This window comes from Rosa rugosa, chromosome 4, assembly GCF_958449725.1.
Source record: "Rosa rugosa chromosome 4, drRosRugo1.1, whole genome shotgun sequence".
In the NCBI taxonomy this organism is placed as follows: domain Eukaryota; kingdom Viridiplantae; phylum Streptophyta; class Magnoliopsida; order Rosales; family Rosaceae; genus Rosa; species Rosa rugosa.
In genome coordinates this window covers 51,223,243-51,248,269 of record NC_084823.1, presented here as the reverse complement: position 1 = coordinate 51,248,269, position 25,027 = coordinate 51,223,243, and the positions used below count along the sequence as shown (strand labels likewise).

Below are 25,027 nucleotides of genomic sequence, written 5' to 3'. Positions count from 1 at the left end.
GAATTGGACCAGTGCAATTGAACTTTTTTTTTTTTTTACTTTGTCAAGGGGAACCCAAAGGCTTCCTAGACCTAAGATAAACCTCTTCGGCGCATGTGAAATGCTCAAACTGTGCATTGCAGCACAGTGCCTGACCACTTTGACAGCTTCGGGGTTCGAACCTAGGTTGGGGAGCACACCCAACTAGGCAAGAACCACTAGGCCACTTGCAGTGGTTGCAATTGAACTTCTTTGAATGAGGGTGAGCAATGAATCTTCAGTATCACAGACAGACAAAGTGCAAGTCTTCATGAAAGTCCTAGCTGCTTTACCATTTATGTGCAGTGAATTTACTTCTAATTAAGAAGCTAATAGAATGACGTTATTACAATATTTTCCAGCAACATATATATGTCCAACAATTGAGCATTGTAATTATTCACCAACCTCCACCGCAAAAAAAAAAAAAAAAAATATATATATATATATATATATATATATATATATATATATATATATATATATATATATATATATATAACGATGCTCTTCTAGTGAGGGCTCTATTTTTTTGGCTATTTTAAGAGATTGCTCATTAGACCAACTTTTCGATTACATAGTCACATCTCAACCGTTCAGTTTTTAAGTATATATGCTTAGAGAATTTTCAGCAAAATTGATAAACATTAAGCATATTCATAACTGCGATTTACATTTATGAACAGAACGGTTCAGGTTGGACAGATTTGGTTCGTCCATTGATTTAATCTAGTTCGACACCTTAACGATTATCAATTTGGCTGATTGCAGAAATGATCTATACATTAGAACCTAAAAACTGAACGGTCGAGATGCCAAAAGACGATAAAAAATGAGTCCCACAAGGATCTCTTAGTGGAACGACCGTATATATAATAATAATAATAATAATAATAATATACTTTGATAGGGAGAGACTATAATGAGGAATAATTGAGGACTTTTCGATTAATAGTTGTGAATAATAATAATAATGTCTCACAACTATTAATCGAAAAGTCATCAATTATTCCTCATTATAGTCTCTCCCTATAAAAGTATATATGCAACTTCTTCTTCTTCTTCTTGATTGAAAATTAGCAGAAATGATCTACTCATAAAATTTAAAGATTTAACAGTTGATTTGTCGAAATGTAATTAAACAATGGGTCTCACAAATGTAATTAAACAATGCGATTTACAATTATGAACAGAACGGTTCAGGTTGGACAGATTTAGTTCGTCCATTGATTTAATCTAGTTCGATACCTTAACGATTATCAATTTGACTGATTGCAGAAATGATCTATACATTAGAACCTAAAAACTGAACGGTCGATATGCCAAAAGATGATAAAAAATGGGTCCCACAAGGATCTCTTAGTGGAACGACCCTATGTATAATAATAATAATAATAATAATAATAAGTTGCTTATATACTTTGATAGGGAGAGACTATAATGAGGAATAATTGAGGACTTTTCGATTAATAGTTGTGAATAATAATAATAATATCTCACAACTATTAATCGAAAAGTCCTCAATTATTCCTCATTATTGTCTCACCCTATAAAAGTATATATGCAACTTCTTCTTCTTCTTCTTGTTGATTGAAAATTGGCAGAAATGATCTACTCATAAAATTTAAAGATTTAACAGTTGATTTGCCGAAATGTAATTAAACAATGGGTCTCACAAAAAAGTCATCAAGTTGCCCTCATTAGAGCCTCTCCTAGGCCTGGGATCGGTTTGGCTCGGCTCGGGAATGGACCTGTACCGAAACCGATACCGAGTTTATAATCGGCCCGGTTCGGTTCGGGATGCCGTATTTTTCATCAATCATACCGATCAGTGCCGAAACCGAATAGTTCGGTACCAATCGGTTTCAATAGTACTGTGAACCAAAGTTTCCAGAAACCTGAAAAAATGTAGCAGACCACCAGTAGGCAAATTTGCCTGCCTTCCTAATTAGTTCTCCAGTGAACTTCATGCACATTTCAGTCCAAAATGCAAATGAAAAGAGAACTTGGAACTACAAAAGACTAAAACAAGTGGATCAATCCTCTCCCCACTTTTGTATATTCAAATACTTGAAGAAACTTTTGTAAATTAAAAAACTTGAAGAAAATACGATTTTAACTTTTTTAGTTTTGATTTCACCAGAGTGAGATTTCATACTTGCGACTTGTAACATTGTAAAGACAAATTCCGCTAGGTGGTTGATAGAAAACGCAAAAAAGGGATTTTTGTTGAAATTTATGAGGACAGAAAATTTGGCCTCTAACTTGGTAGTATATTAGTAGCATAGGATAGGAGGCCTCCAACAATCATCCATATAGTTTCGGTCTTGGCTTCTTCAATTCCTATGTTACAATGCGAATCCCAACAACAAAATCAAAATGGCTAACTCTGTTACAAAATTGCACACCAGAGAAGCCCAACCAGTTCAACCAAATCATATCCCACGCCATTGTTTCCGGCGTGTTAGCAAACGACCCATTCATATCAAGCCAAATCCTACTCCACTCACTCCCTCACGGCCTCGAATTTTCCCGCGCTATTTTCTCTCAAATCCAAAACCCAAATGTCTTCGCCTGCAACTTCATCTTCAAAGCCTACTCCAACAGCCCAACCCCTCGAGAAACCCTCTCGCTGTACAACCTCGTGCGACGTCGTTTCACACACGTCTTGCCGGACAAGTATTCCTTCCCTTTTCTGTTCAAGGCCTGCGGTCGGGTTCAGCTCACTCGTAAAGGCCAAGAGCTTCACGCTTTGAGTTTCGCTCTCGGGGTTGATGGGGATGTTTTCGTTCAAAACGGGCTTATTTCTATGTACTCTGCGTGTGGGGAGCTTCAATCTGCGTTCAAAGTCTTTGAATTGATTCCGGTTTTCGTTCGGGACGTGGTGTCATGGAACAGCATTGTTAGTGGGTGTTTACAGAGTCATCGGAATTGGGACGCACTCCAGGTGTTTGTGAAAATGCTTGCGGATGGTTCGGCCAGGCCTGATGCGGTGGCTTTGGTCAATGCTCTGAATGCTTGTGCAAGGCTTGGTTCTGTTGATTTGGGGAGGAAGATTCATGGGTTGGTGTTGAGAAATGGATTTGATCTGGATGTGTTCTTGGGTTCGTCTTTGGTTGATATGTATGCAAAGTGCGGTGACATGGATGGTGCTCGAAGAGTTTTTGATAGAATGGGGAGAAGGAATGTGGTGTCTTGGACTTGTATGATTGCTGGTTATGTGCAGTCACATTGGTTCAAGGAAGCGATTGAGTTGTTCAGGGAGATGCAGTTAGATGGAGTTAAAGCAGACTCGGCATTGGTTGCTTGTGTTGTATCTGCGTGTGGGAATGCGGGTGCATTGGATCATGGAAGGTGGGTGCATACCTACTGCGAGAGAAGTGGCATTGAGATGAACCTCTCGGTGAAGAACGCTTTGATCGACATGTATTCAAAGTGCGGCGACATTGAAAAGGCTCTCGAAATTTTTTGTGACATGAGCATAAGAGATGTTGTTACATGGACTGCCATGATTATTGGTCTTGCTATGAATGGGGAATCTGATAGAGCACTAGAAATGTTTTCAGAAATGGAAGGGACAGGTTATGTTAGGCCAAATGAGGTCACATTCCTGGGGGTATTGTCTGCGTGCAGTCATGGAGGGTTTGTAAACAAGGGTTTGGGCTATTTGGAAGCCATGTCTGAAACATATAAGCTTACTCCTCGTGTTGATCACTATGGCTGTGTGATTGATCTTCTTGGTCGCGCTAATCTGTTGAATGAAGCTGCAAGGTTCATTAGTGCTATGCCTATTCAACCTGACGTGGTTATATGGCGGTCTCTGCTTTTTGCTTGTAGGACATATCAGAACTTAGAGCTGGCAGAGTTTGTTGCAAGAAAGATTGAGGAATTGGAACCAAGAAAGGCCGAGTCGAGTGTTTTGTTATCCCATCTATATGCTTCAGCATCAAGGTGGTTTGATGTGAACAAGACGAGGAAACGTATGCCTCTTCAGGGAATCCAGAAGAAGCCTGGTTGCGCTCTCATAGAAGTAGATGGTCTTGTTCATGAATTCACTGTTGCCGATTGTTCACATTGTGAAAGAAGCTCTATATACGAGACACTTGGAGCAATTAATAGAGTTATACAATCTGAAAGATTTTATTAGAAAGCTTAGATTCTGCAGTAAGCTTTGTTGAACTGTGCAGTGAGCAAACTATTTCCAAACAACGTGAGCGAGAATTGGATCAGTTACATCGGAATCTTGTTCATCTCAAACGAATCAATAGTTCAAAGCCAAGTCATTAGAGAAGTGTGGTCAACTGATATCCAATCATTTTACCAAACACATAAGCCAATTCTTTTCAAAGAGCAGTCATCAAAAGAAGAAACTTTGCGCTGCATCTACTTCTATAAATTCAGAAACTTTGAAGAAACTAATAACAAATTCTCATCAAAAGAAGCTAGCTAAACAGCCAAAGCTAATGGCACAGCAGGCATGCACACCTTATTCTTCCCCTCCGGCTAAAATATCCCAAACTCTAATTTGAAAAACAACTCAATAATTACTAAAGCAATAGCAAAATTCATGAAGCTGCGCAGCTCCGTTTCCCCAAAACTCCATGTTCCACTATCGTCTATCCCGGAAAAATAGCAGCCCAGTGTTTGTTCCGAGAAAGGCTGCCAGCCTCTTGCTGAGAGGCTTGTTGGGTTCTCTGGCTCAGCTTCAGCTTCCATGTTTGGCGGCATAGGGTATTGGCACGAGGGACAAAAGTGATACATCTCAAGCCACAGGCTAATGCCATCTCCATGATAAAAATGTGAGCAGGGCAAGCGAGTAATCATGGGGTGATAATCATCATCAGCCTGGCCTTCAACAACACCATAGGGATCCAAGGTCTGCTCGCAAACAATGCATGACGTCTTTCTAAGAGTAGCTTCCAAACTATCAAGTCTCAGTTGCTCCAAACCCTCAGTGGATATAGTCAGAGGAATAGGCTTGAAGCGGACAAGCACAAACGTCAAAGACACAGTAATAGGCCTTCCGGGAACGGCCACTTGAAACAGCCGAAATATTTTTTCAAAAATAGGTCCCTGCTCATATTCTGCTACACCAAAGCTTGAAAGCTTGCGACCCAGGATCTCTGTATTCCAAGGCCTTTTACATAATCGCTTGAAATCAGAGAGATGGATTGGAAATTCTTCATCAGCTACCAGCTTTGGTTCACCATAGATAATGGTTGTTGGAGTCTCCATCCAGCTGGCTCCAGTCTCCTCGGAGACTCTGAATCTGATTATCGTGTCCAAGTTGTTCGGCATTTCAAGGCTTCTGGGTTCACCTTCCGCTTGGAACACATCGTGGCGTAAGAATCGGGCCTCGTTGGCCATGACTGAAGAACTGCGCAGTAGTTATATAATATAGTTAACTAGGCTAAAGGAACTAGGAAATCGTCTTTCTACAACTTTGTCTGTAATGGCTGGTTGGTACGTACGAAAGGGTTTCGAGCTGTAGGTATTTATAGACGAGTATAACCAGCTAAAACATATTTTTTTTACGGGGCAAGAAACTAGACTACCGAGAGCGTATGAGAAAGTGCAGGGACTAAGCTTTATATAGAGAGTTTGGACATTCTCCCATAATTAAAGGAAACAATTTAAGTCCAAATTCCTATTGTAATTAGGTTAACTTATAATAAAGTCATATTAGATTCTTACTCTATCTAGAATTAAAGTCTCAAGATTCTCTAATTACTTACTCTCTTTAAATTGGTAAGTTATTATTAAGTTAACTTATAATCAAGTCATATTAGATTCCTACTCTATTTACATCGTAAATAAAATATCTCAAATAAAAATCTCAAGATTCTCCAATTACCTACTCTGCGTAAATTAGTAAAATGTAAACTAAGTGTTAAGTTCCTTTTAGTTTAATCAATGTAAACCTAGTTCTATGTGTCATTTTCTAAGGGCTTGCAGTGCAATAGAACTTGTTTGGAATCAGGATGAGCATACAATCTTCAGTTTCATCCACTGGTTATTTATCAGCAGCAAATAACTATGAATTGCTTCCTGATTAGGATTGGAGGCAAGAGAGAAGCCAAGAAAGAATAAACCACTTGCATTGAGCTATGAGAACAAAGGTGGCTGTCGCCAATTTTATTGCAACAAAGTGCCCTTAATGAAATTTTTTGGCGCAGCTCCGTTTTGAGGGATGCAAAGCTGTACTTTATTACTGGATTTCCCAGCAGTGCGTAACAATTGAACATTGTGATTTTCACCATGTATTAAACAGCGTTGCTTCATTTTATAGGAAGTTATATACACATTTAAAAGAGTTGCTGTAACCAAACCACCACTATCATACAAATGGAGCAACTTCCCCTATTCCTCCATTGTGCAAAAATGAAAAGGGTAGTCACTAGAGAACCATACAAGCCAAAAGAACAAGATCAGAAATTGTTAAAACAGAAGTGAAAAAGAAACAACAAAACTGAGCTTGTAATTCCATTAGGCAGCTGCTGCTTTAGTATCTTCTTCCACGACCTTTTTCGGATCTACTCCAAGTCTCGCACGGATTCGAGGATCCAGTCCCTCGGCGACCACTTTAGGATCTACTCCGGCCTCTTTAAGAGTCACAGCACGTGGCCGCTGAGCATAAATATCTCCATGAGTAGGATCAGATGTTATGGGATTGTCAAACTCCTGAACATGAGCCACCTTCCTGAAAAAGGATTTGTTAAAAAACTTATCAGCGTCCTCCACCACACGGTCGGGCTCCACCACCTCCGGCAGCATCTCCCGCCGCTCCTTCTTCACAAAGACGTGGGGGTTGTAGAAGAGCTGTTGCTTGGCAGTGTGGAGTCCCAGCCCCACTGAAAGTGCTATCATCCCAACAGCTACATACACGGGCACGAAATCTCCCCTTGGCTTCTTACTGCTCTGTTGCTCGGTGAAATTAGCAGTTGGGGCATACGCTTTCATCTTCGGTAAGGTTGAGGTTGCATACCCTCTTAACCCACTCAACAATCGTTGCCACTGATTCTGCATCATTTCATAAACATGATAAGTAACTGAGAACCTAAAAATGAAGAACAAGAGTTGTGTAATAAGAATCGAAAATCCGAAAAGAACCCACATACCATTGATCTAAAAGCCATGATCTTCAGCAGAGTGATCGAAATTAGAAACAGAGTATTCAAGAGTAAAGGTTGGATCAGTATATCACACACTTGCACAAAGTGATTCTTGACTTGCTTCCAACTGCTATTGGATGATGGTTTTACTTATAAGATGGGCAAGAAAGACAACAGTTACTGAAACAGGTAGAGAGTTCTGGGGCCACGTATCACTGTTTAGAACCCAAGGGGACAGATGTCGTAGTACCTGAAGTGTCGAGTGTCACTAGAACCCTCCGGAAGAAACACGTCACCATCACGAGGAATAACTTATCTAGCATGATTCAAATTGATGTTTCCAAAGTCCATCCAGTACCAAATAGATTGCTTCTGTTCGAGGATGGAAGCTATCCCCTGCAAGAAACTCATGGGTGACTCCATTCAACCTAATCAAACTACAACCAGAGTTCTTCTTGACCCTCTTGTTAGAACTTATGGACTTTCTGGTTTTTACCACATCATCCCATTTCTCTGCATTGGCATAAACGCTAGCCAAGATTGAATACACACCACCATCTTCAGGGTCCAACTCCATCACATGCTCTGCTGCTTTCTTGGCACCCTCAACATCACCATGTATTTTGCAACCTCCAAGTAAACCACCCCACACAAACACATCGCCCCCCATTGGCATCTTCTCTATCATCTCCATTGCTTCCTTGATCAACCCAGCTCTACCAAGCAGATCAGCCATGCACCCATAATGCTTGAGCTCTCTGGGGACCCCATAAACTAATTCCATTTCATCGAAAAGCTTTCGGGCTTCATCTACTCTACCTCCATGGCTGCAACCCACTAAAACCCCTAATAAGCTAACCCCATCAGGTTTAATTCCAGCCTCTATCATTCTGGAGAAGTACTCCAGTGAGAGATGGGCGTGGCCGTGCATTGCAAGCCCAACAAGCATGGCATTCCAAGTGAACACATTCTTATCACAGCTCGACTCGAAAATCTTAATGGCAGTCTCGATGCACCCGCATTTCGCATACAAGTCCACCAATGCTGTCAAAAAGAATGAACTCAGTCTAATCCTGTTTCGTTTGATGTAGTCATGGATACTTCTCCCTCGTTCTAAATCACCCAGCTGAGAACAAGCAGAGAGAGCAGAGACCAAGCAGATATCATCAGGCCTAATGTTCGACTCAATCATCTCACCAAACAGCTCAATCGCTTCCTCGCACCGATTCGTCTGTGCATACCCAGCTAAAATAGTCCCCCACGAAACAGAGTCCCGGTCTGCCATCTCATCAAACACTTGCCGCGCTCTACAAATCTCACCTCCCTTAACAAATGCGTCCAGCATCGCATTATACGAGACCAAATCCCTGTGGGAACTTTCGTCGAACACCTTGCGTGCATGGTCCAGATGCTGGCAAGCTGAGTAGACATGAATGAGGGTGTTGGTGACAAACGAGTGGGAAGCGAAACCGAACTTGAGGGCTTGAGAATGAAGGGTCTGGGTGATTGAAAATGAAGAAGAGCCAAGCTGGGCGCAGGCCTTGAGGGCGAAAGGGAAGGTGTGGAAGTCTGGGGGGAGCGAAAAAAGGCGCATGGAAGCGAAGAGATGGAGGGCAGGGAGGGGAGAGGAGAGGAGGGTGTGAGCTCTGATGATGTTGTTGAAGCAGAAAGTAGATGGGTTTGGGATGAGATTGAAGAGAGAGACGGCATAGCTGAGTGAGGTGGTGGTAGAAGGTGCGGAGGAAGAGGGTTTGATTAGGGAGATAAAGCTGTGGAGGAGGTTGGGTAGGATTTTGTGATGGGGTATAGTGAGAGTGGCATTGGTGATGGTATGAGCATGGAGTTGGAGGAGTTGCTTGGGGGTTTTGCAGTGTTTGATTAGGGTGATGAGATTGGAGATCATTCACTTGGTTTTGCTCTGGTTCTGGTTCTTCAGGGTGCAAGAAAGAAGGAGAAGTAAAAATGGGGGTGAAACTGTAAAAGTAAAGATTAAAAGGATGGAGAATGGGATTGGGCTGTGCAAAATTAAAAAGCGTGGACGGCAGGATTCGAACCTGCGCGGGCAGAGCCCACATGATTTCTAGTCATGCCCGATAACCACTCCGGCACGTCCACCCACGTGACAGTCCACAGAGAAATTAATTAAATCTTCTAAGACTTAAAAAGAGTTTGTTTCGAATAAATACGGTGTTCTCTACTTAGAGATCAAGCTTGGGTGGACGTGCCGGAGTGGTTATCGGGCATGACTAGAAATCATGTGGGCTTTGCCCGCGCAGGTTCGAATCCTGCCGTCCACGTTTTTTTTTTATTTTTTGTTTTTTTTTTTTATCAATGATAATTTTTATTACAGTTAAAGTAGCCTAGTTAAAAACCATGCTTGATCAGAACAAATAAAAAAGACTACCACCCCCTTTACATCAATTCATGCAATCAACTATCAAAATCTCTTCAAGCCAAAGTGGCCTCTTTCCATAATCTGTTCTATCCAGCAACGAGAGCTTATTTGGCCATATTAATTTCTTCCAACAAACAAAGTTAAATTCTAAGGCCAAAAATCAAATGTCATAAAAAATTCCATCCTCCACATTGAGGACTAACTTTTCCTTGCTCACAGCTGGTGCCCATGCTTTTTATATTTATATTATTTCTTTTTCTTATTCTCAAGCCAGCTAATTGATTAGTTGAAGATATATTTAAAATTTTAAAATGTCTCTCGGGGCCTAGTTCTTTAAGAATAGGTTCCACCCCTTCCATCATTGCACACGGCACAATGCAAAGATTAAAGTGACTTGACCTAAAAGTAATCCACGCTTCAAAGTGTAGTTCATCTTATAGCTTATCACCAGGTCTCCCTTAACTATAAAAGATTACCCTTGGTTTATTGTTAATCTGTTTAGTTGGGCTAGAACAGTCTTTTCCACATCTGGTTGCCAACCCCACTAATTTGATTAGTGGCTTTGGCCACATAGATTCTCACAAGCATTTGTATTGTGGTGACAAGTGGACGGTGCAAATCCTACCTCATAAAGAACAAGACGAAATCTGCTTCCAGATTCTTCTGTTGGACTCTCCTAGTCTCCTCTGTCTTTGTTTTCAATTAACTGCTTTAACCACTTTTCCTCATTAGTTTATCATTTTAATCCACTAATTAGTTTTAATAACTATTTTCCTCATCTTTTCCCCACATGGCATGACTCATGAGACTCCACATCTCTCTTTTAGCAGGACTAATGTTGTGATTAATTAGTGTAAAGCAGAGGAATTAAGAAATAAGAATGACAAATATTCTTGGCAAAAGAGATGAGCACTTGCCCAATAAGGGAATAATGCTTAGGGGGACCATTATGAAAAATGTGATTCGTTTTTTGCTGATCTGTTTGCTTTTGCCTTCTTTGAAAAACCCAGGATGTGAATGTGTTTATATAAGCACTTTAACTTGGGAGCAATAGGTAAGAACACACTCTCAATGCCATTGTGATCCTCTCATCAACTAAAGAAGCTCACTCTCTCTATCTCTGTTGGCAAAGATGTGGAGGAAAAAGAGGAAGAAGATGATGATGGCTTTGAGTAGAGCGACTTCTACAAGCTAGGTCAAGCATTCCACCCTCTTCCGCCCTTGATGGGGTTGCGAAGGGGCAAACGGCAAGTCAATGAGGCAAAGGGAAGGCAACGCCTTTCTTCCGGGTTTGTTAGTTTACAAATTCAAACTCTTTCTGTCATTGTAGATGTTAATTATGCAGTGCAACTTTATTTTCCATGTTGGAATGGTATATGGCTCGAATTCTTTCCAATTGGGTTAGAAAGGCGTTGATATGGTGAAGCAAGATGTGTGTTTTAATGTTCCAATTTAGTTTCTAGCCTTTCTGAATATGTCTTCGAGGCCAATTGGGAAGAGTAACAACAGTTTTAAGTGTTTGTTTGAAAATTTGAATAAACTACAGTTTGTTGATTGAGTTTGCATTTTGTTTTTCTTTTGCATTTCATTCCACCGAGGTGTGTAATGAACAGAAATTCTAGTACAGTGTATGCTGGTGCAGGTAATAATTCACAATACCAAATGTATCTTTTAATTAAGTATTCTAAGTGTATGACTACAACTGTGCAATAACACAATACATTTCATATTATTTCAGATCATATATTTCAAATTCACAAATTCTCAAGGATAATTCATATAGTTTATTAGATTTTTTCAATTTCCTCCACTATCTCCCTAAACATGATTAGTAAGTAGTAACATTAATAAACCAAGTGAACCGAATTAACCTAAACTAAAACCCTTAACCGGTTAACCCTGATGTACATGATTTGGTTCCACAACATGCAAAATACGGCTTCTTGGATGGTTTGATGGGATCCGAAAAAGGAACAGTCGAAGTAAGAGAAGAAGGAAGATGAGAAGGATGAGAAGACTAAGAAGGAGGAGGATGAGGAGGCAGCAGCAACAAAAGAGGAGGAGGAGGAGGAGGAGGAGGATTCAAGGCTTACAACATTTTAATTTCTTCTAAGATAATACATATTGCTTAGAGTTTTTTCTTTGGTCGTCATGATGCACACACCTCGCTTTAAATCTAGCACAAGTCATAAATCTCTCATTGTTTCCATGTTATGTGACAATTTCAATGATATGTGTGCAATTAATTTAAATAAAATTTTGATGAGTATCAAAAAATTTTGACCGAGAGTAATTTTGATGACCCCAAAATCTTTTGACCAACTCTAAGTTTTATTTTGGGGCTCATTGATCACAATTACTCTATGTTAAAAGTTTATTTTAATTAATTACACACATATTTTTGATATAATCGCATGATGTTTGATAGCATGAACTAATTTGATACGGTCACACATATTTTTGATATGGTCAGATGAATTTTGTTTGGGTAAAGTTTTGATGTTCAATGGGTTCATGATTTTGTCGCTCGTCGGAAATTGGTTTTGTTTGGTTTAATTAATGACATTTGTCAGTCTCTTGCCAATAAACGACATCTTCTATAATTTATTTGAATAGGACATCAAGTGCATTTTCTTTTGTTTGAACAAACCTAATAATTTCCCTTGTAGTTCATTGTATTGTTCTATTGGCCGGGATACTATAGTCTTAACAAATCAAAATATGTAAGTTGTTGAAATCGTATTACATGTTAAAATGAAGCATTACCAATTGCAATGACTTCACTGCGTTCTCAGCGTGCGATATAAGTGTCAAATCAAAATGTATAGCGGGCTACACTCAAAACTTGCATGGAGTTGGTTTCTTCTGCCATTACGTAACGAGCGACTGTTTCCAGGAATAAGACAAAAAGGTAAACCATAGAGAATAAAAGAAACCGTTTTGCCAGAATCCATTACTCTTAGTCTAACAAGCACAAAGAGGAAATGTAACGAGATGATACCCTTGCCACCAAATTTGTAATGCATGTGCTGTAATTTTGTTTCTCAACATTAAGTCATATAAAGCAACTTCTACAAGCTAGGTCGACTTCTACGAGAATCTTACTCACTCCATCTCTGTGGAAAAGATGTGGAGGAAAAAGAGGAAGAAGATGATGAAGGCTTTGAGTATAGCAACTTCTACAAGCTAGCTAGCTAGCTAGGTCAGTTTCACCGCCCTCTTCCGCCCTTGATGGGGTTGCGAAGGGGCTAACAGCAAGTCAATGAGGCAAAGGGAAGGCAACGCCTTTCTTCCGGTTTTGTTACTTCACATGTCAAACTCTCTGTACTAGTAGTAGATGTTAAGCAAGCAATGGCAACTTTATTTTCCATGCTTGAATGTTTTCGAATCTTTTGATGGCTCGAATTCTTTCCAATTGGGTTAGAAAGGAGATGATATTGTCGAGCGAGATGTGTACTTTGTTATCCAAGTTACTTTCTAGCCTTTGATGAAGATCTCTTCAAGGGAAAATGGGAACAGCAGTCACAAGAATTTAGGCTTGTTTAAAGATTGAATAAACTGCAGTTTGTTGGGTTTGTATTTCGCTTTTATTAATGACATCTATTCCTACTGAGTCGAAGCTTTAACAACAATCTTGGTTTGTTAGAAGTTGAAACATTGATGTATCCATAGATTAATATATTCATAGGCGAATCATTTTGTTACAACGAAAATCAAATACAAGTATCTGAAAATCAAAATGATTATTTAGTGATTGAATCGACAACTCTCCAAGAGTCCATGATTGTCACTATTTTCTTTAAAATAAAAAATTCGCAAGCTATAAATCACAAAACAAGCAATCGAGTTGGAAGCTGTGCTTCATATCACAAGCAAACCTCTAGCAAACTTGAACTAACAAAAGCAGCTGGGCGTGATATTACCTTGAAATTTTTCGAGCTAGTTGTTATACAGGGCATCTCTTCTCGATTTATTATGTTCTTTGGCTTCAGACCAAAAAAACAGTTGTTCTTTGGTCACTATCTTAGTCATACACTCATACTAACTCATAATTAGTTTCCTCTTCTATCCCACTAAACATGATTAGTTTAATTACATGAATAAAACTCCAATTAACTAATAGTTAAAGTCTGGTAATGAAGGGTTGGAATTAGAAATAATACAATTCTTCTCCTTTTTACTTTTTTTTTTTTACCTTTAAATATGACTAAATTACATTAATTTGCGACAAAAGCTATTTGTAATTCATGAACAGATTGTTTGGTAGATATTGTATTTCATGTTAAATGAAGTACTAGCAATTAATTGAAATAACTAGCAATTCCACTAGCAAAATCTCATATTTGCTCCACTCTCTCCTTTCTTGATTTCATTGATGGCTGCATCAGCCTTTCTGGTACTTGTCGTCTCCGTTGCCGTCATAGCTTTTCTCGAGAATGGCGCGAACGTAATCACCACTATTGTCGCCACCGTCACCAACAACACCACTTACTCGCTGCGGAGGGAGGAGTTCACATCGTCGTATGACCCTCTCGATATCTAACGGCATAGAGTGACCACCGTCAACGACTTACGCAGGTTGGCGCTTCTCTCGGTCTTGGTAGAGCCTTCTGCTACTAATTCAACCGTCGAGGGTTACCCGCCAGCATTGGTTCCACCTTTCGTGATATACTGATAAAAGCAAGTCTTTCTCAATATATCCAGTTTTTTAGCCCACTATCCGAGTGATACTCATACTTAATTTCCTCCACTATCTCAATAAACATGATTAGTAACATGAATAATTAAAACTCCAATTATCTAATAGTAGTCTGGTAATGAACAGTTGAAATCAGAGACTACAATTCTTCTTCTCACCTTTAAATATGAAAAAAATCACATTAATTTTTGACACAAGCTATTCGTAATTCATGAATATATATTATTATTCATAATTCATGAATATATATTGTGATTGTTTGGTAGATATCGTATTTCATTTGGTGTGTTTTAGGCACGCAATATTAGTCAAAGAAAAACATATGCTATAGAGTGGTACACTCAACTTGAATGCAATGAGTTATCTTTGCGTGCCATTGCTCAGTGACAGTCATAACTCCCATGCATGGATTTATGTGCTCTCTCATCCGACATGGATTTATTGGCAGAATGTAACTCCAGAAATAACACAGAAAAGTAAATCAAAGGAAAAAAAGGAACTTTTTGCCAGAATCTTTTTTCTGTAGCCTAACAAGCACAAAGAGAAAATGTAACGACTTGATACCTTTGCCACAAAATATGTAATGTGCTGTAACTTTGTTTCTCAACATTAAGTTATATAAAATCCGAGGAAAAATCTTTCCAACTACAAAACTGAAAATCTGTGCCCCATATCCTGAAGGGGGATACCTCTGTCATATGACAACCATATCACCTACTTAATTAGTAACTCATTTTCCTTATCATCATCATCAACAAGAATGCAATTTCTAACTACAGGACCTGAGTAGTTTACCAGCAAGTCTGACTACAAGATCTATGTAATCTCATAATCAGTTATCCCATTCTTATTATCACCATCCACACGAATGCAATTTCTAACTACAAGATCTGTGTAGTTACCATCAGGTATGACTACCGCATCCACTATAGATCTAGTCTCTTCTTCATGGCTTCATATACCATATACGTAATGCTTGCAGCTGGCACAACCTTGAGAAGATTTGGAAACAACCCCTTGTAGAAACCTCTATATCCTTCACGCTGAAGCGTTCTCCAGAATACATCAGACATTCCTCTATAAGCTTCTGCTGAGTTAGAACGTTGAGCTTGCATTCTGGAAAGTAAAGAATATATTAAGCACAAAAGCAACTTACCAGTTGTAGTAAAACTCAAGCGAATTAAAAAAAAATGGCATTGTTTAATGGGAACTCCTCAATGCAAATCTAAGTGATGATAAGTAACAAAAGTAGCAGAAGAGACTTCGGTCATAAGTTGTACCTGGTACGAATAACCTGCAAGGGATAAACACATGTTGCTCCAAGAGCTCCAGAGACTGTCCCACATCCCAATTGGATGAGAGGGCCAGGATCTGCACAAAAGTGAAAAACTTAGAAAGCAATACACTACATGAAATACAAACAGGAAAACAAGTAAAGGAGTGAAAATATACCAAACAGTTGCCAGAAAAGAAAAAAAAAAGAAAAAAAAAAGAGAGGAGAGAATCCTACCACTATTATCATGAAGAAAATATGTCTTTGACATATCTTTTAAGGTCTCATAGGCAGCCAAGTCAATGCCAGCATAGGGGACAATCCCAAGAAGAGATGGTAGTAGTCCTTTATAGAAGGCCCGCGGTCCCTCATGAGTCAAAATTTCCTTGGTCAGTATCCCCAATTTAGGACCCTTTCCAGCTTCTGAAGCACAAGTCTGTAACCGAGTCTTCACAAGATCCAGTGGGTATATAGCAGTTTGTGCCACAGCACCTGCCATACCACCAGCCAAAAGTCTACCCGCAGTACCAATATCATCCTTGTTCTCCCCCATAGTTTCTCCAATAACATTTTTTAACAATTCATACGTATAGAACTTGATGGCACTTTCAGGTGCCACCTTCACAACATTTATTCCATTACCTCGGAAAAACCCCAAAAAACCATCTTCCTTAAATATCTTCCTTATCGCAGGCACAACAGATGCACGTGATGTCTGAACTTGCAAAATCACCTTCAACCGATCAAGAGGAGCAGTAGCAGTACGAGAAGCAGCTCCTGCTATAGCCCCTGCAATAAAGTATCTACTCCTATGAACATGCTTACTGATGCCTTCTGGAATAACAGCCTGTTCTCCAATGTCCACAAGGCATACCCTTTCCCAGTGATGATATATGTTCTCAATAGTTGCTTCATGCGGATAAAGCAGCAGAAAATCTCTCCATTCCTCAAAAGTTATAATTCCATTGTTATCCTTGTCAACATGCTCCACAAAATGAGCAAGTTCCTCATCATCCATTTCAATCCCTACAAAATACAAACTGCCAGGGCTTATAAAATGGACAAATAAAAAATCTGCCTACTTGAAGACTATGAAAAAGGAAATGCTCCCACTTTTTAGTTCTCTTTCCCTTGTAAAACAATTCTCAAAGCCATGTTACAATGTTAGCCCTATGTTTTCATCAAGGCCAAAATATTCCCTACAGGAAGTTAGTGTGATGGTTGGTCTAAAATTTGAGAAGAGTACCAATGTACCTTACAAGAAGTAAAAGTTAAGAGAAAGTGAAAGATACTACTAGCACCATCCAAATTGATCAGCTACTGCTCTATTAGCATTTCAATTTAAGAATCCAAAAAAAGAGCCATTTCTATCCAATACAATCTTAAACATCATACGCACACCATAACCTCTACGCTTCAACCAGAACAGCATTCTACGAAAACATAGTCGAGCCCTCATTGTCGAAATTAGAAACCATCACAGCATATTTAGACATGCACAAGCTACTAACTAACACAGCAACATAGAAACAAACAAGCAATGCACTTATGGGGGGGCTGGGTATGCATACCAGCCTTGACGAGCGCCTCCCAGAGCTCCTCCGGCAGAATGCAGCCATTGTGCTCCACATCAATGGCCTGGAAAATGCGGTACAGCTCCAGCTCCTTGTCATCCATATACTGTCGAAACTCGTGGTAATTGACCCTTCCATCCCTATCGGCATCACAAACCTTGAGCAAATCCTTTGCGTACTTATACTCGGGGGGAATCTGAAGCGCCGAGAGCCCGGCCTCGATCTGAGCATAGTCCAAGTAACCCAGATTGGCAGAGTCGAAGAAATTGAAGAGGCTCCGAATCCTGAGCTCCCTCTCCTCCTTGGTCTCGCGCAGAGCTAGAAGAACGTGATCCATGGTGATGGGCCCGGACTTCTTGACGGCGGCGCGGGGGTTCGTGTCTGCCATCATGGGAAAGCCGACATGGTCCGCGGCCGGCTTTGCCCCTGAAATAAATTAAAAAAAAAACCCCAATTCGTCGCAAATGGGGGAGCTGGGAATTGGATCAAATTGGGGAAGGAATGCGATTCTGATTCTGGGTTTTGGGGATCAAAATCAGAGAGGCGTAATCCACCACCATTCGCCGGAGACGGGAATTACGGGAAAAGATTGGAGCTTTGGGGAGAGAGGGGATTGAATTGGAATGGGTTTGATTTAATCATGGGATTGAGATATATATAAGTGCCAAATGGGCATATCGAGGAGGAGGAGGAAGAAGAAGGTGGAGAAATGAAATATGATAATGGGGGAGAAGGATCGGTCTGTGGAAGGGGATATTCTTCGTTTTGGTTATTCCATAAAAGCTTTTGTGTGGCTTGGCCCAAATTGTCCAAACGCCTTTAGTGCTTCCACGTTTTGTGTTCTCTTCTTTTTTCCTTTTCTTGTTCTTGTTCATGATTTATTTGGACAAATTATTTCCCCTCTAATTTGGGTTTCCTTTTTCTCTGATGATGGTTCACTTTGCAGTTTGGACCCCCAAAATGTAAGGTTTAGGGTTTTCCTTCAAGTGTAGATAATATCCACCATATTATGTATAAATGTTGATGCAACATTTTATAGGAAGACATTGAATTTTTTGTACCATGTATCGAGTGATTTTAAGAAATAATTTAGTAGAAATAACCAGACAATTGTACTCTAATTTGCTGACTTCCGATGAAAAAGTTTTATGGTTGAAAATGGTCGGATATTGTATTAGAGGTAGTCGTTACATTTATACTTTGATTCGATTTTTTCTTACTACTAAACTAGAGTCTACTTAGTTATTGATGTGAATTATAAAAGTGGCCTCGGACCATCTCTAATTTTAATGAGCTAAAATAGCCTCTTGAATAAATTTCAGACTTTTTTTTTTTTCTAACTAATGAGGGCTACAATTTTGTTTCCCTTATCAAGTGGGCACGTAGCCTCAATGCCCCATGCCGCCAGCCTCTGGAGTCTGGACCCTAAAATCAATTTTTGGAATAACTCAATAGAGTAAGAGATTGGGTTCCGGGCATTATGGGCAAGTCATTAAGACTAGATCAAGTGATCAACAAATTGTAGATAAGCAAAAAGGCGTTAAATTCAAGGTTTTCAAACTGAAACAAAAATTACGACGGCGATGGGGAACAGCGCCGTTGAGCAGCACCTCAAATTGGACTCAAAGGTGGATCACATGGAGATGGAAAACTAGAAAGTCTAGCCCTTGTTAGTCCAATGAAGAAGTCGAAGTCCTTGAGAAAATTCCATGTTGACCAAAGTAGAAACATTCTTGGCCAACGATGGAATCGGCTATGGAAAAAGCACACAGACTATCTATTTTAGCACATTGTACCTGTCTATGTCTCGACAACTCAAACGACACGGGATCCAGATACTATTGACCGGGGTAGGAAATTCATTCAAATCTTGCCAAAACTGAAGTTGCACCATCATGAGTACATCTAGACTGGGCACAGAGAAGATGGGTTGTGCACTATACATGGGATCAACAAGGTACGTGGGCACTGTGTGTATTTTTCAGTTCAGTTTTTCGTACAACTTACTAAACGGACAGTGAATATGTTATGGCTCAGACAGACGGAGAGAGACCGGCTGGACCGCTGGAGTACTTACTTTAGATCACATAGGTTTTACTGTTTTAGTTGCCCACAAATTTCTGCTTATAATTATATAATTATATTTATATATACATTATATGTATAGGTTTCTCGCACTTCTTCTCCTGCTGTTGCTGAGAATTTGCAAAAATCTGTTCAGAGTAGTGCTAGTGTTGGTACACACACACACACAGACATTCATATAAAAAGAAGGAATAGAGTGGCACGATAAGAGTGGTGGTGACTGGTGATCGAGGTCCATGATAGGAGCATCATGCATGATTGTGTTTCCAACTTTCTCCAACACTGTGATCGAGTAAAGGTGACCCTTTCGTCCTTTACCACAAACTGCTCCATCATAATTAAATCAATATATTTTTCTCTATTCAAAGGCCAATGTATTATATATGAACTGACTTCACTCTTCAACATTCATCGTGAGGAGTGATCAGGTTGAAGCAAAGCAAAGAAAATGGAGAAGCTTGTTCCAAACTGGTACGGTGCTGCTCAACCCTTGCCTGAGACTTGCATATTCCCACCTGATGCAAGACCAGGGAAATTTAGCATTGCTCCTTCAAGGTCCGACATTCCAATGATTGATATAGGATATATCACAAGGTCATGATCGAGCTCGTATAATCCAGCAAATACTTGAGGCTAGCCAAGAATTCGGATTCTTTCAGGTCAATTTAATTGTCTGTCTGGCTTTTCTTTCTTTTCTTGGTCGCCAAGATTTCTAGCTTTTCTTGCTATTAGCTGCAATTTTCACTTAGTTACTCCTATATCATCATGATCATGATAATCATCCAATTCTGTATGTTATTTTAAAAATTATTGTGTAGGTAATCAACCATGGCAAACCAGAAGCTTTGATGAATGACACAATGGATGTGCTGAAGGAGTTCTTTGAGTTGCCTCTAGAGGAAAAGAGGGCAAGCATCTACTGATGACCCCAACAAAGACTGCAAGCTCGTACATAGCAGTGTTAATTATGATTGGGAGGAAATTCATCTTTGGCGCGATTTTATCCGACACCCTTGTGAACCTCTAGAGAAATTCATGCCAATTTGGCCTCGGAAACCGATTAAATATCGATAAGGGGCTGCTACATCACATACATGTTGTCAAATTATCGAGTAACTAGATATACAATCTGTAATTACAGCAATCTTTATCTATGTTATTTCAGAAAGCATGTTAGCAAATGTTTCATCGACGTGAAGGAAGTGGCTTTGAATATTTTGAAGTTGATCGGTGAAGGACTAGGGACAGGGACAGGATCAGAGAATTTCAGTGATGAACTTAGCAAAGAGACTGACGTCTTTGTTAATAAACTATCCACCTTGTCCAGGCCCAAGTTTGACACTAGGAATAACTAAACACTCTGACCCACAGCTCATCACAATTTTACATTAAGGGGATGTCAGTGGCCTTCAAGTTTTCAAGGATGGGGAATGGATTGGAGTGGAACCTATTTCAAATGGACTGGTGGTTAACATAGGCTATCAATTACGGGTATGTACATCACCAGTTTCTATGCTCAAAATCGTAAACACCAAATTGTCACTAAACTTTTGGTCTTCTTGTGATGCAGATCATTAGTAATGGAAAGCTCAAGTGTGATGAACATCAAGTAGTGACAAATTCAAGTACTGTTCGGACGACGTTTGGATTTTTCATCACACCCTCCCCTGACTGCTATATAGAACCTGCAGCAGCTCTTATTAATGCAAGCAATCCCCAACTCTATAAAGGCTTCCGATATGAAGAGTTTCGTGCCAACTACTCTAGGAAGCAGGGGAAAACCGAAGCTGTGCTTGAACCCTTTAAAATCGAATCTAGCACTGTTGATGATGATGGTGTTATTGCTTCATGTTCAAGAGTCTTGTGCATTGAATAAATTGCCTTACTGCTTGTTGTGGAGGCAAAGACGGAACAACTAGTTGAAATTTATTTTGTAATAATACTGTAAAACTGGTTGAATGTCATATGTACCGTAAAATTTCCCCAGAAAGGGCTTGACGTTCTGCATACTTTAATAGTAGTGACGTTTTAGTGTTTGCCCAATTAATGGCCTCTGCATTTTGCATCATAATTACTTGAAACTCCATTACTATAAATAATCAGTGTAGTTTGCTTTACAAAACTATTGAGTTGTGACTAGAGAATTTTCAAACTGAGACACACGTTTCAAACTTTCTAAATCTATATATTCCAATCACAATCTAGGAAGAAATTCGAATTCAGAATCTATCGAGCGAGACTACACTTAATTATTTGATGCCAATGCCATACTCTGAAATTATTGATATAGGAGAGCGTACATTGGTTTACAAAAACGTCTACATATCACAGTGCCAGTGAAAAGGTAGATTCAAGATGCTCTAATCACATAACTAGTACGTAAAAGTTCAGACCAACATCAATCTTGAGCCATTGCCAATTTCTTTCTCAATGCTGTTGATAAAGAAACTAGCAGCTTTAGCTGATAACACCCCCGAATCTGCAAGAACAAAAAGCATCACATCGCTAAACAAATTTGATGGGAGACATGATCTATTATTATAAGCCGAATTTTATATTTGATATGACTACGAGATTGGTTAGCTTAAATAAGAAGGATTGAGAATCTGAAATTTAATATTCAACTAATCATCTAGACTTGGATTCAGTAGCCTTAATGTTTAACAGTATCTTACTCAAAGCGAAGAGTCCAAGCTAAAAAAGGAGGACTTTGGCAGGTGCTCTGCAACCAAAATGTAGAAGAGACCCATGACTCCTGTGTGCGGCTGCGAGCTGCTGTAATTAGATCCCACAACAAGAGTCTCCCCATCCTTTATTTTGACAGAGCCCGGATGTGGATAGCAAGTGGACATTCCTACAATGTAACCAGCCTCATCTCCAACTTCCTCGCTTTGTCCATAAATTGGTATTGATGAACACACAACCCGTCCGTCCTAACATCATCACAAACAAGCAAATCAGTTACAGACATTACATAGGAAAAACCCTTTCCTGTAAAGGACAAACAGATTGAGAGACAAGAAACAGTCCAATTTATACTGAGATGCCGTGTGAAGTCATTACTGTAGGATGTGATCAATATGCAGGGCTTAAACGAAGCTTAATCCTAGATACCAGATGAATAGCAGAGACTTGCAACGGTCTGTAAACTTTTGTTCTTAAATGAGCAAGCCAATACACAAACAGGATTGAACTTTTTCTAGCCGATAGAAGCATACACCAACTTTTAAGAGGAGACATTTAGTAATAAATGTTCCAAAAAGCTCCAAGCTAATAATGAGTAATTAGACTTCCTTATAAAGCCCCGAGCATTACAATAATCAACGATTGGGTATACTCAGCAGTATTTGTAGCCATGTAGGCTAACAAGTAATTAGAGAAGATAGACCTGTTATCAAATAACTAGGATTCCGAATGATCCTGTCATCAAAGTATTTAAAGTTTTTCAGTTACTAAACTACATTTAGATGTCAGCCAAACAGTTATATACTTGATGTTTTAGAGAAACTCTGTAGAAACTAGGAAATGTGAACTACGATGCGCTTGCAAGAGTTGACAATTTATATATATACAAGATGAGGGAATGAATTGGAGTATTGGACGAGATTATTGTAATTGAGTTCCAGCATATGCCAGCGAGAAAATACGGCCTAGCAGAAACAAGATTACTGTGAGTACAAGAAAAGCACCTCTCGATATAGAGTTGAACCGCGCCCCCCAGTGTGCTGATGGGCTACACCATAGATGATATAACCACCAGTTGGCATGGTAACGATTGCCCGTTGATTGTCAAAACACTGATCATTTACCGTATCAACAGTACTGCAAGGCTCAACATTATATTCGACCTGTACAATAAAAAGGCATACAGTTTAGCATAAAGGGAATAAAATTCATTAAAAGGAAATAGAGCAGGCAGAATAGTGATAAAACCATCAACCCTACAGAGACCAATATTACAACTTTCTATGCAATGAGTTAAGTTCACTTACCCGGCAATCATGTTGAAGAGAGGAATGATCCGTTCTATCAGTGGCATCAAAGATATAAATCTTGACAGGCACAATAGAATCAGACCAATCAACCCACTTCACAGTGTATCTCAAGTAGAGGTTTCTCTTGACACCATTATAGCCTTGTTTTACGCTACACTGTGTACCATCATAACAGCAGTGCAAACCCCCTGTGTACCCTGGCCTCAACGGCTGGCCTCGTCCATCTTTTGTTACATTATACAAATCACACCTGCATTCAGTGCATCCCAACCTATCCTCTGCGCCCCGAGTATCAATAGCATGAACATTGAGCATCCATCTCTCCTCATATCCAGCAGGAATCTCTGCAGGGTTGCCAATCTCTATTCCAAAAGGATCCGGTACATGTGTGTCTGTCTTTCGTGTTTCTGACCCGAGTCCATAGTACTGTCCAAGAACATTATTCTGGCACAAACCACTGTTTCTCACGAACTGAAAATCTGATTCGTCAATATCATCGAAACCAATCTGCTCTGGTTCCACATAACTTGTCCTGCCATAATATCTTCCAAGAACCCAATGATGCAGATAAGTCTCGTGAAGAGGAATAGGATTCCCTTGTTCATCGATCACTTCAGCATTGAAATACTTGATAGCAATATGACCTTTTGGGAAGTTAATGTTATAGAAATACTTGTCTGCAACTGACCCTGGTTCCAACACAAGCTTAGGGGAGACATAAACGCTAGTCCTGGTCTTAACTTTATTGATCCGAATAGCATCTGACCATGGTAGGCTTAATCCCAGCACTAGCACAGCTAACAAAAGAACCAAACTTTGACAAGAAGGTGCCATTTTGTTTCTGCCAATATCAAGATAAAGCTCTAGTTAAACAAAGACCCCAGTTTTATACTTCAAATCACACACAAAGTTGATTTCTTTTATAGTTTCTAAGTAAAATTATTGACATGGGTTATGTAATTTCTGCATGCCTCAATCATAACAGTTAAGGAGTACTATTCAGATGTTGCAAATAGGCTACGTAGAAATCAGTAAACTATAAAACAGTAATAGGATTGCTATTCAGATGTTGCAAATGGGTTGTATAGAAATCAATAAACTACAAAAGAGTTGCTACTCAGATTTTGCAGAAGGGTTGTATAAGAGTCAATAAACAATCCTCTGAGATAACAAAATCATACTCATGATCACAGTTAAACCAAACCAAACCAACCAACGAACACCATGAACAAACATGAAGGAGGTTGAAAAGCCAGAGCATACCAAAGTGCCTCAGAAGCCAGAGCAAGAGAGAAGTACTGGAATTCGATGATAGCTAGAGTCAAAGTTTTGATTTTTGGGTACAAATCAAACGGATATATAACAGTACAAGATTCTGCAGCCGTTCAATCTCTTGGAAAAAAAAAACCATTACGAAAGGGATGACGTTTGGAGACATCTAAGGCGTGTCGTGTCACCATGAGAAGAAGCCAGGGAGGCCCACCATTTCATGTAACCGAGTCAGACTCGGATACACATATCAGATCAAAAAGAGTAGCCTCAGCCATGACGCATTTGCATAAAAATTAACTAAAGGTAGATAATACTGACTTATTTGCCAAGTAATTTCTGATTTTCCACTATGTTTAACTTTTTTAATTGGATTCTGAAAAGGACTATTTGTTTCTTCACTTTCGTGTGTTTGGCGTGTTTCTAAGAGGGGGAGAGAGAGAGAGAGAGATATATATAGAGTATGGCTTTGGTTGTTGGATTCTAGTAAATGGATTGAGTTAAAAACAAATAATAATGAGCCTTTGCTATAGGGATAACCGGATAAGTGGACAACAAGCACATTTATCCTATCCTCAATTCAATACGGTGTGACCGCGCAAATTCT

The 25,027-nt window shown here is 39.5% G+C and overlaps 5 protein-coding genes, 2 non-coding genes and 1 pseudogene across 9 annotated transcripts; 3 read left to right on the top strand and 5 right to left on the bottom strand.

The window, feature by feature from the left end:
- The first annotated feature begins 2,255 nt into the window (after positions 1-2,255).
- On the top strand, positions 2,256-4,303 carry LOC133745888 (pentatricopeptide repeat-containing protein At1g08070, chloroplastic-like). The gene has a single exon (XM_062174049.1). The coding sequence runs from the start codon at positions 2,372-2,374 to the stop codon at positions 4,163-4,165; it is 1,794 nt and encodes a 597-aa protein (XP_062030033.1). The 5' UTR covers positions 2,256-2,371; the 3' UTR covers positions 4,166-4,303.
- Positions 4,304-6,279: 1,976 nt separating this feature from the next.
- Positions 6,280-7,294, bottom strand: LOC133743308 (uncharacterized). The gene is made up of 2 exons (XM_062171186.1): positions 7,137-7,294; positions 6,280-7,038 (listed from the first exon to the last, which is right to left on the bottom strand). Exons 1-2 carry the CDS (start codon positions 7,152-7,154, stop codon positions 6,505-6,507), a joined length of 552 nt encoding a protein of 183 aa, XP_062027170.1. The 5' UTR covers positions 7,155-7,294; the 3' UTR covers positions 6,280-6,504.
- Positions 7,295-7,445: 151 nt separating this feature from the next.
- On the bottom strand, positions 7,446-9,155 carry LOC133743307 (pentatricopeptide repeat-containing protein At5g61800). Its single transcript, XM_062171185.1, has one exon. The coding sequence runs from the start codon at positions 9,031-9,033 to the stop codon at positions 7,447-7,449; it is 1,587 nt and encodes a 528-aa protein (XP_062027169.1). The 5' UTR covers positions 9,034-9,155; the 3' UTR covers position 7,446.
- Positions 9,156-9,163: 8 nt separating this feature from the next.
- TRNAS-AGA (transfer RNA serine (anticodon AGA)) lies at positions 9,164-9,245 on the bottom strand. Its single transcript has one exon. It is a non-coding gene; the product is annotated as a tRNA-Ser (tRNA).
- Positions 9,246-9,345: 100 nt separating this feature from the next.
- Positions 9,346-9,427, top strand: TRNAS-AGA (transfer RNA serine (anticodon AGA)). The gene has a single exon. It is a non-coding gene; the product is annotated as a tRNA-Ser (tRNA).
- Positions 9,428-14,801: 5,374 nt separating this feature from the next.
- On the bottom strand, positions 14,802-17,901 carry LOC133743695 (calcium-dependent mitochondrial ATP-magnesium/phosphate carrier protein 2-like). Of its 2 annotated transcripts, none has more exons than XM_062171720.1 (4): positions 17,069-17,901; positions 15,735-16,523; positions 15,505-15,595; positions 14,802-15,340 (listed from the first exon to the last, which is right to left on the bottom strand). In XM_062171720.1, the coding sequence occupies exons 1-4, from the start codon at positions 17,460-17,462 to the stop codon at positions 15,151-15,153; spliced, it is 1,464 nt and encodes a 487-aa protein (XP_062027704.1). In that variant the 5' UTR covers positions 17,463-17,901; the 3' UTR covers positions 14,802-15,150. The 2 variants fall into 2 exon arrangements, with proteins under 2 accessions (XP_062027704.1, XP_062027705.1); XM_062171721.1 differs by having other exon boundaries at positions 15,735-16,537; positions 17,069-17,208.
- A 448-nt stretch (positions 17,902-18,349) lies between these two features.
- Positions 18,350-21,463, top strand: LOC133743031 (protein DMR6-LIKE OXYGENASE 1-like; annotated as a pseudogene).
- On the bottom strand, positions 21,317-24,576 carry LOC133743030 (uncharacterized). Of its 2 annotated transcripts, none has more exons than XM_062170768.1 (5): positions 24,415-24,576; positions 23,149-23,992; positions 22,846-23,004; positions 21,832-22,089; positions 21,317-21,635 (listed from the first exon to the last, which is right to left on the bottom strand). In XM_062170768.1, the coding sequence occupies exons 2-4, from the start codon at positions 23,983-23,985 to the stop codon at positions 21,832-21,834; spliced, it is 1,254 nt and encodes a 417-aa protein (XP_062026752.1). In that variant the 5' UTR covers positions 23,986-23,992; positions 24,415-24,576; the 3' UTR covers positions 21,317-21,635. The 2 variants fall into 2 exon arrangements, with proteins under 2 accessions (XP_062026752.1, XP_062026750.1); XM_062170766.1 differs by having other exon boundaries at positions 24,333-24,427.
- Positions 24,577-25,027: the final 451 nt, after the last annotated feature.

Bases quoted from the DNA above. Each gene is read 5' to 3' on its own strand.
- LOC133743307 (XM_062171185.1), bottom strand. From the start codon at position 9,033: ATGATCTCCAATCTCATCACCCTAATCAAACACTGCAAAACCCCCAAG.
- LOC133743030 (XM_062170766.1), bottom strand. From the start codon at position 24,412: ATGCTCTGGCTTTTCAACCTCCTTCATGTTTGTTCATGGTGTTCGTTG. The intron at 23,005-23,148 runs GTAAGTGAACTT...TTTATTGTACAG, and splicing joins CTCTTCAACATGATTGCCGG to GTCGAATATAATGTTGAGCC. The intron at 22,090-22,845 runs GTGCTTTTCTTG...TGATGATGTTAG, and splicing joins GTTCAACTCTATATCGAGAG to GACGGACGGGTTGTGTGTTC.
- LOC133743695 (XM_062171720.1), bottom strand. From the start codon at position 17,462: ATGATGGCAGACACGAACCCCCGCGCCGCCGTCAAGAAGTCCGGGCCC. The intron at 16,524-17,068 runs GTATGCATACCC...TGTATTTTGTAG, and splicing joins GGAGGCGCTCGTCAAGGCTG to GGATTGAAATGGATGATGAG. The intron at 15,341-15,504 runs GTACAACTTATG...TTTACTTTCCAG, and splicing joins TTGCAGGTTATTCGTACCAG to AATGCAAGCTCAACGTTCTA.
- LOC133745888 (XM_062174049.1), top strand. From the start codon at position 2,372: ATGCGAATCCCAACAACAAAATCAAAATGGCTAACTCTGTTACAAAAT.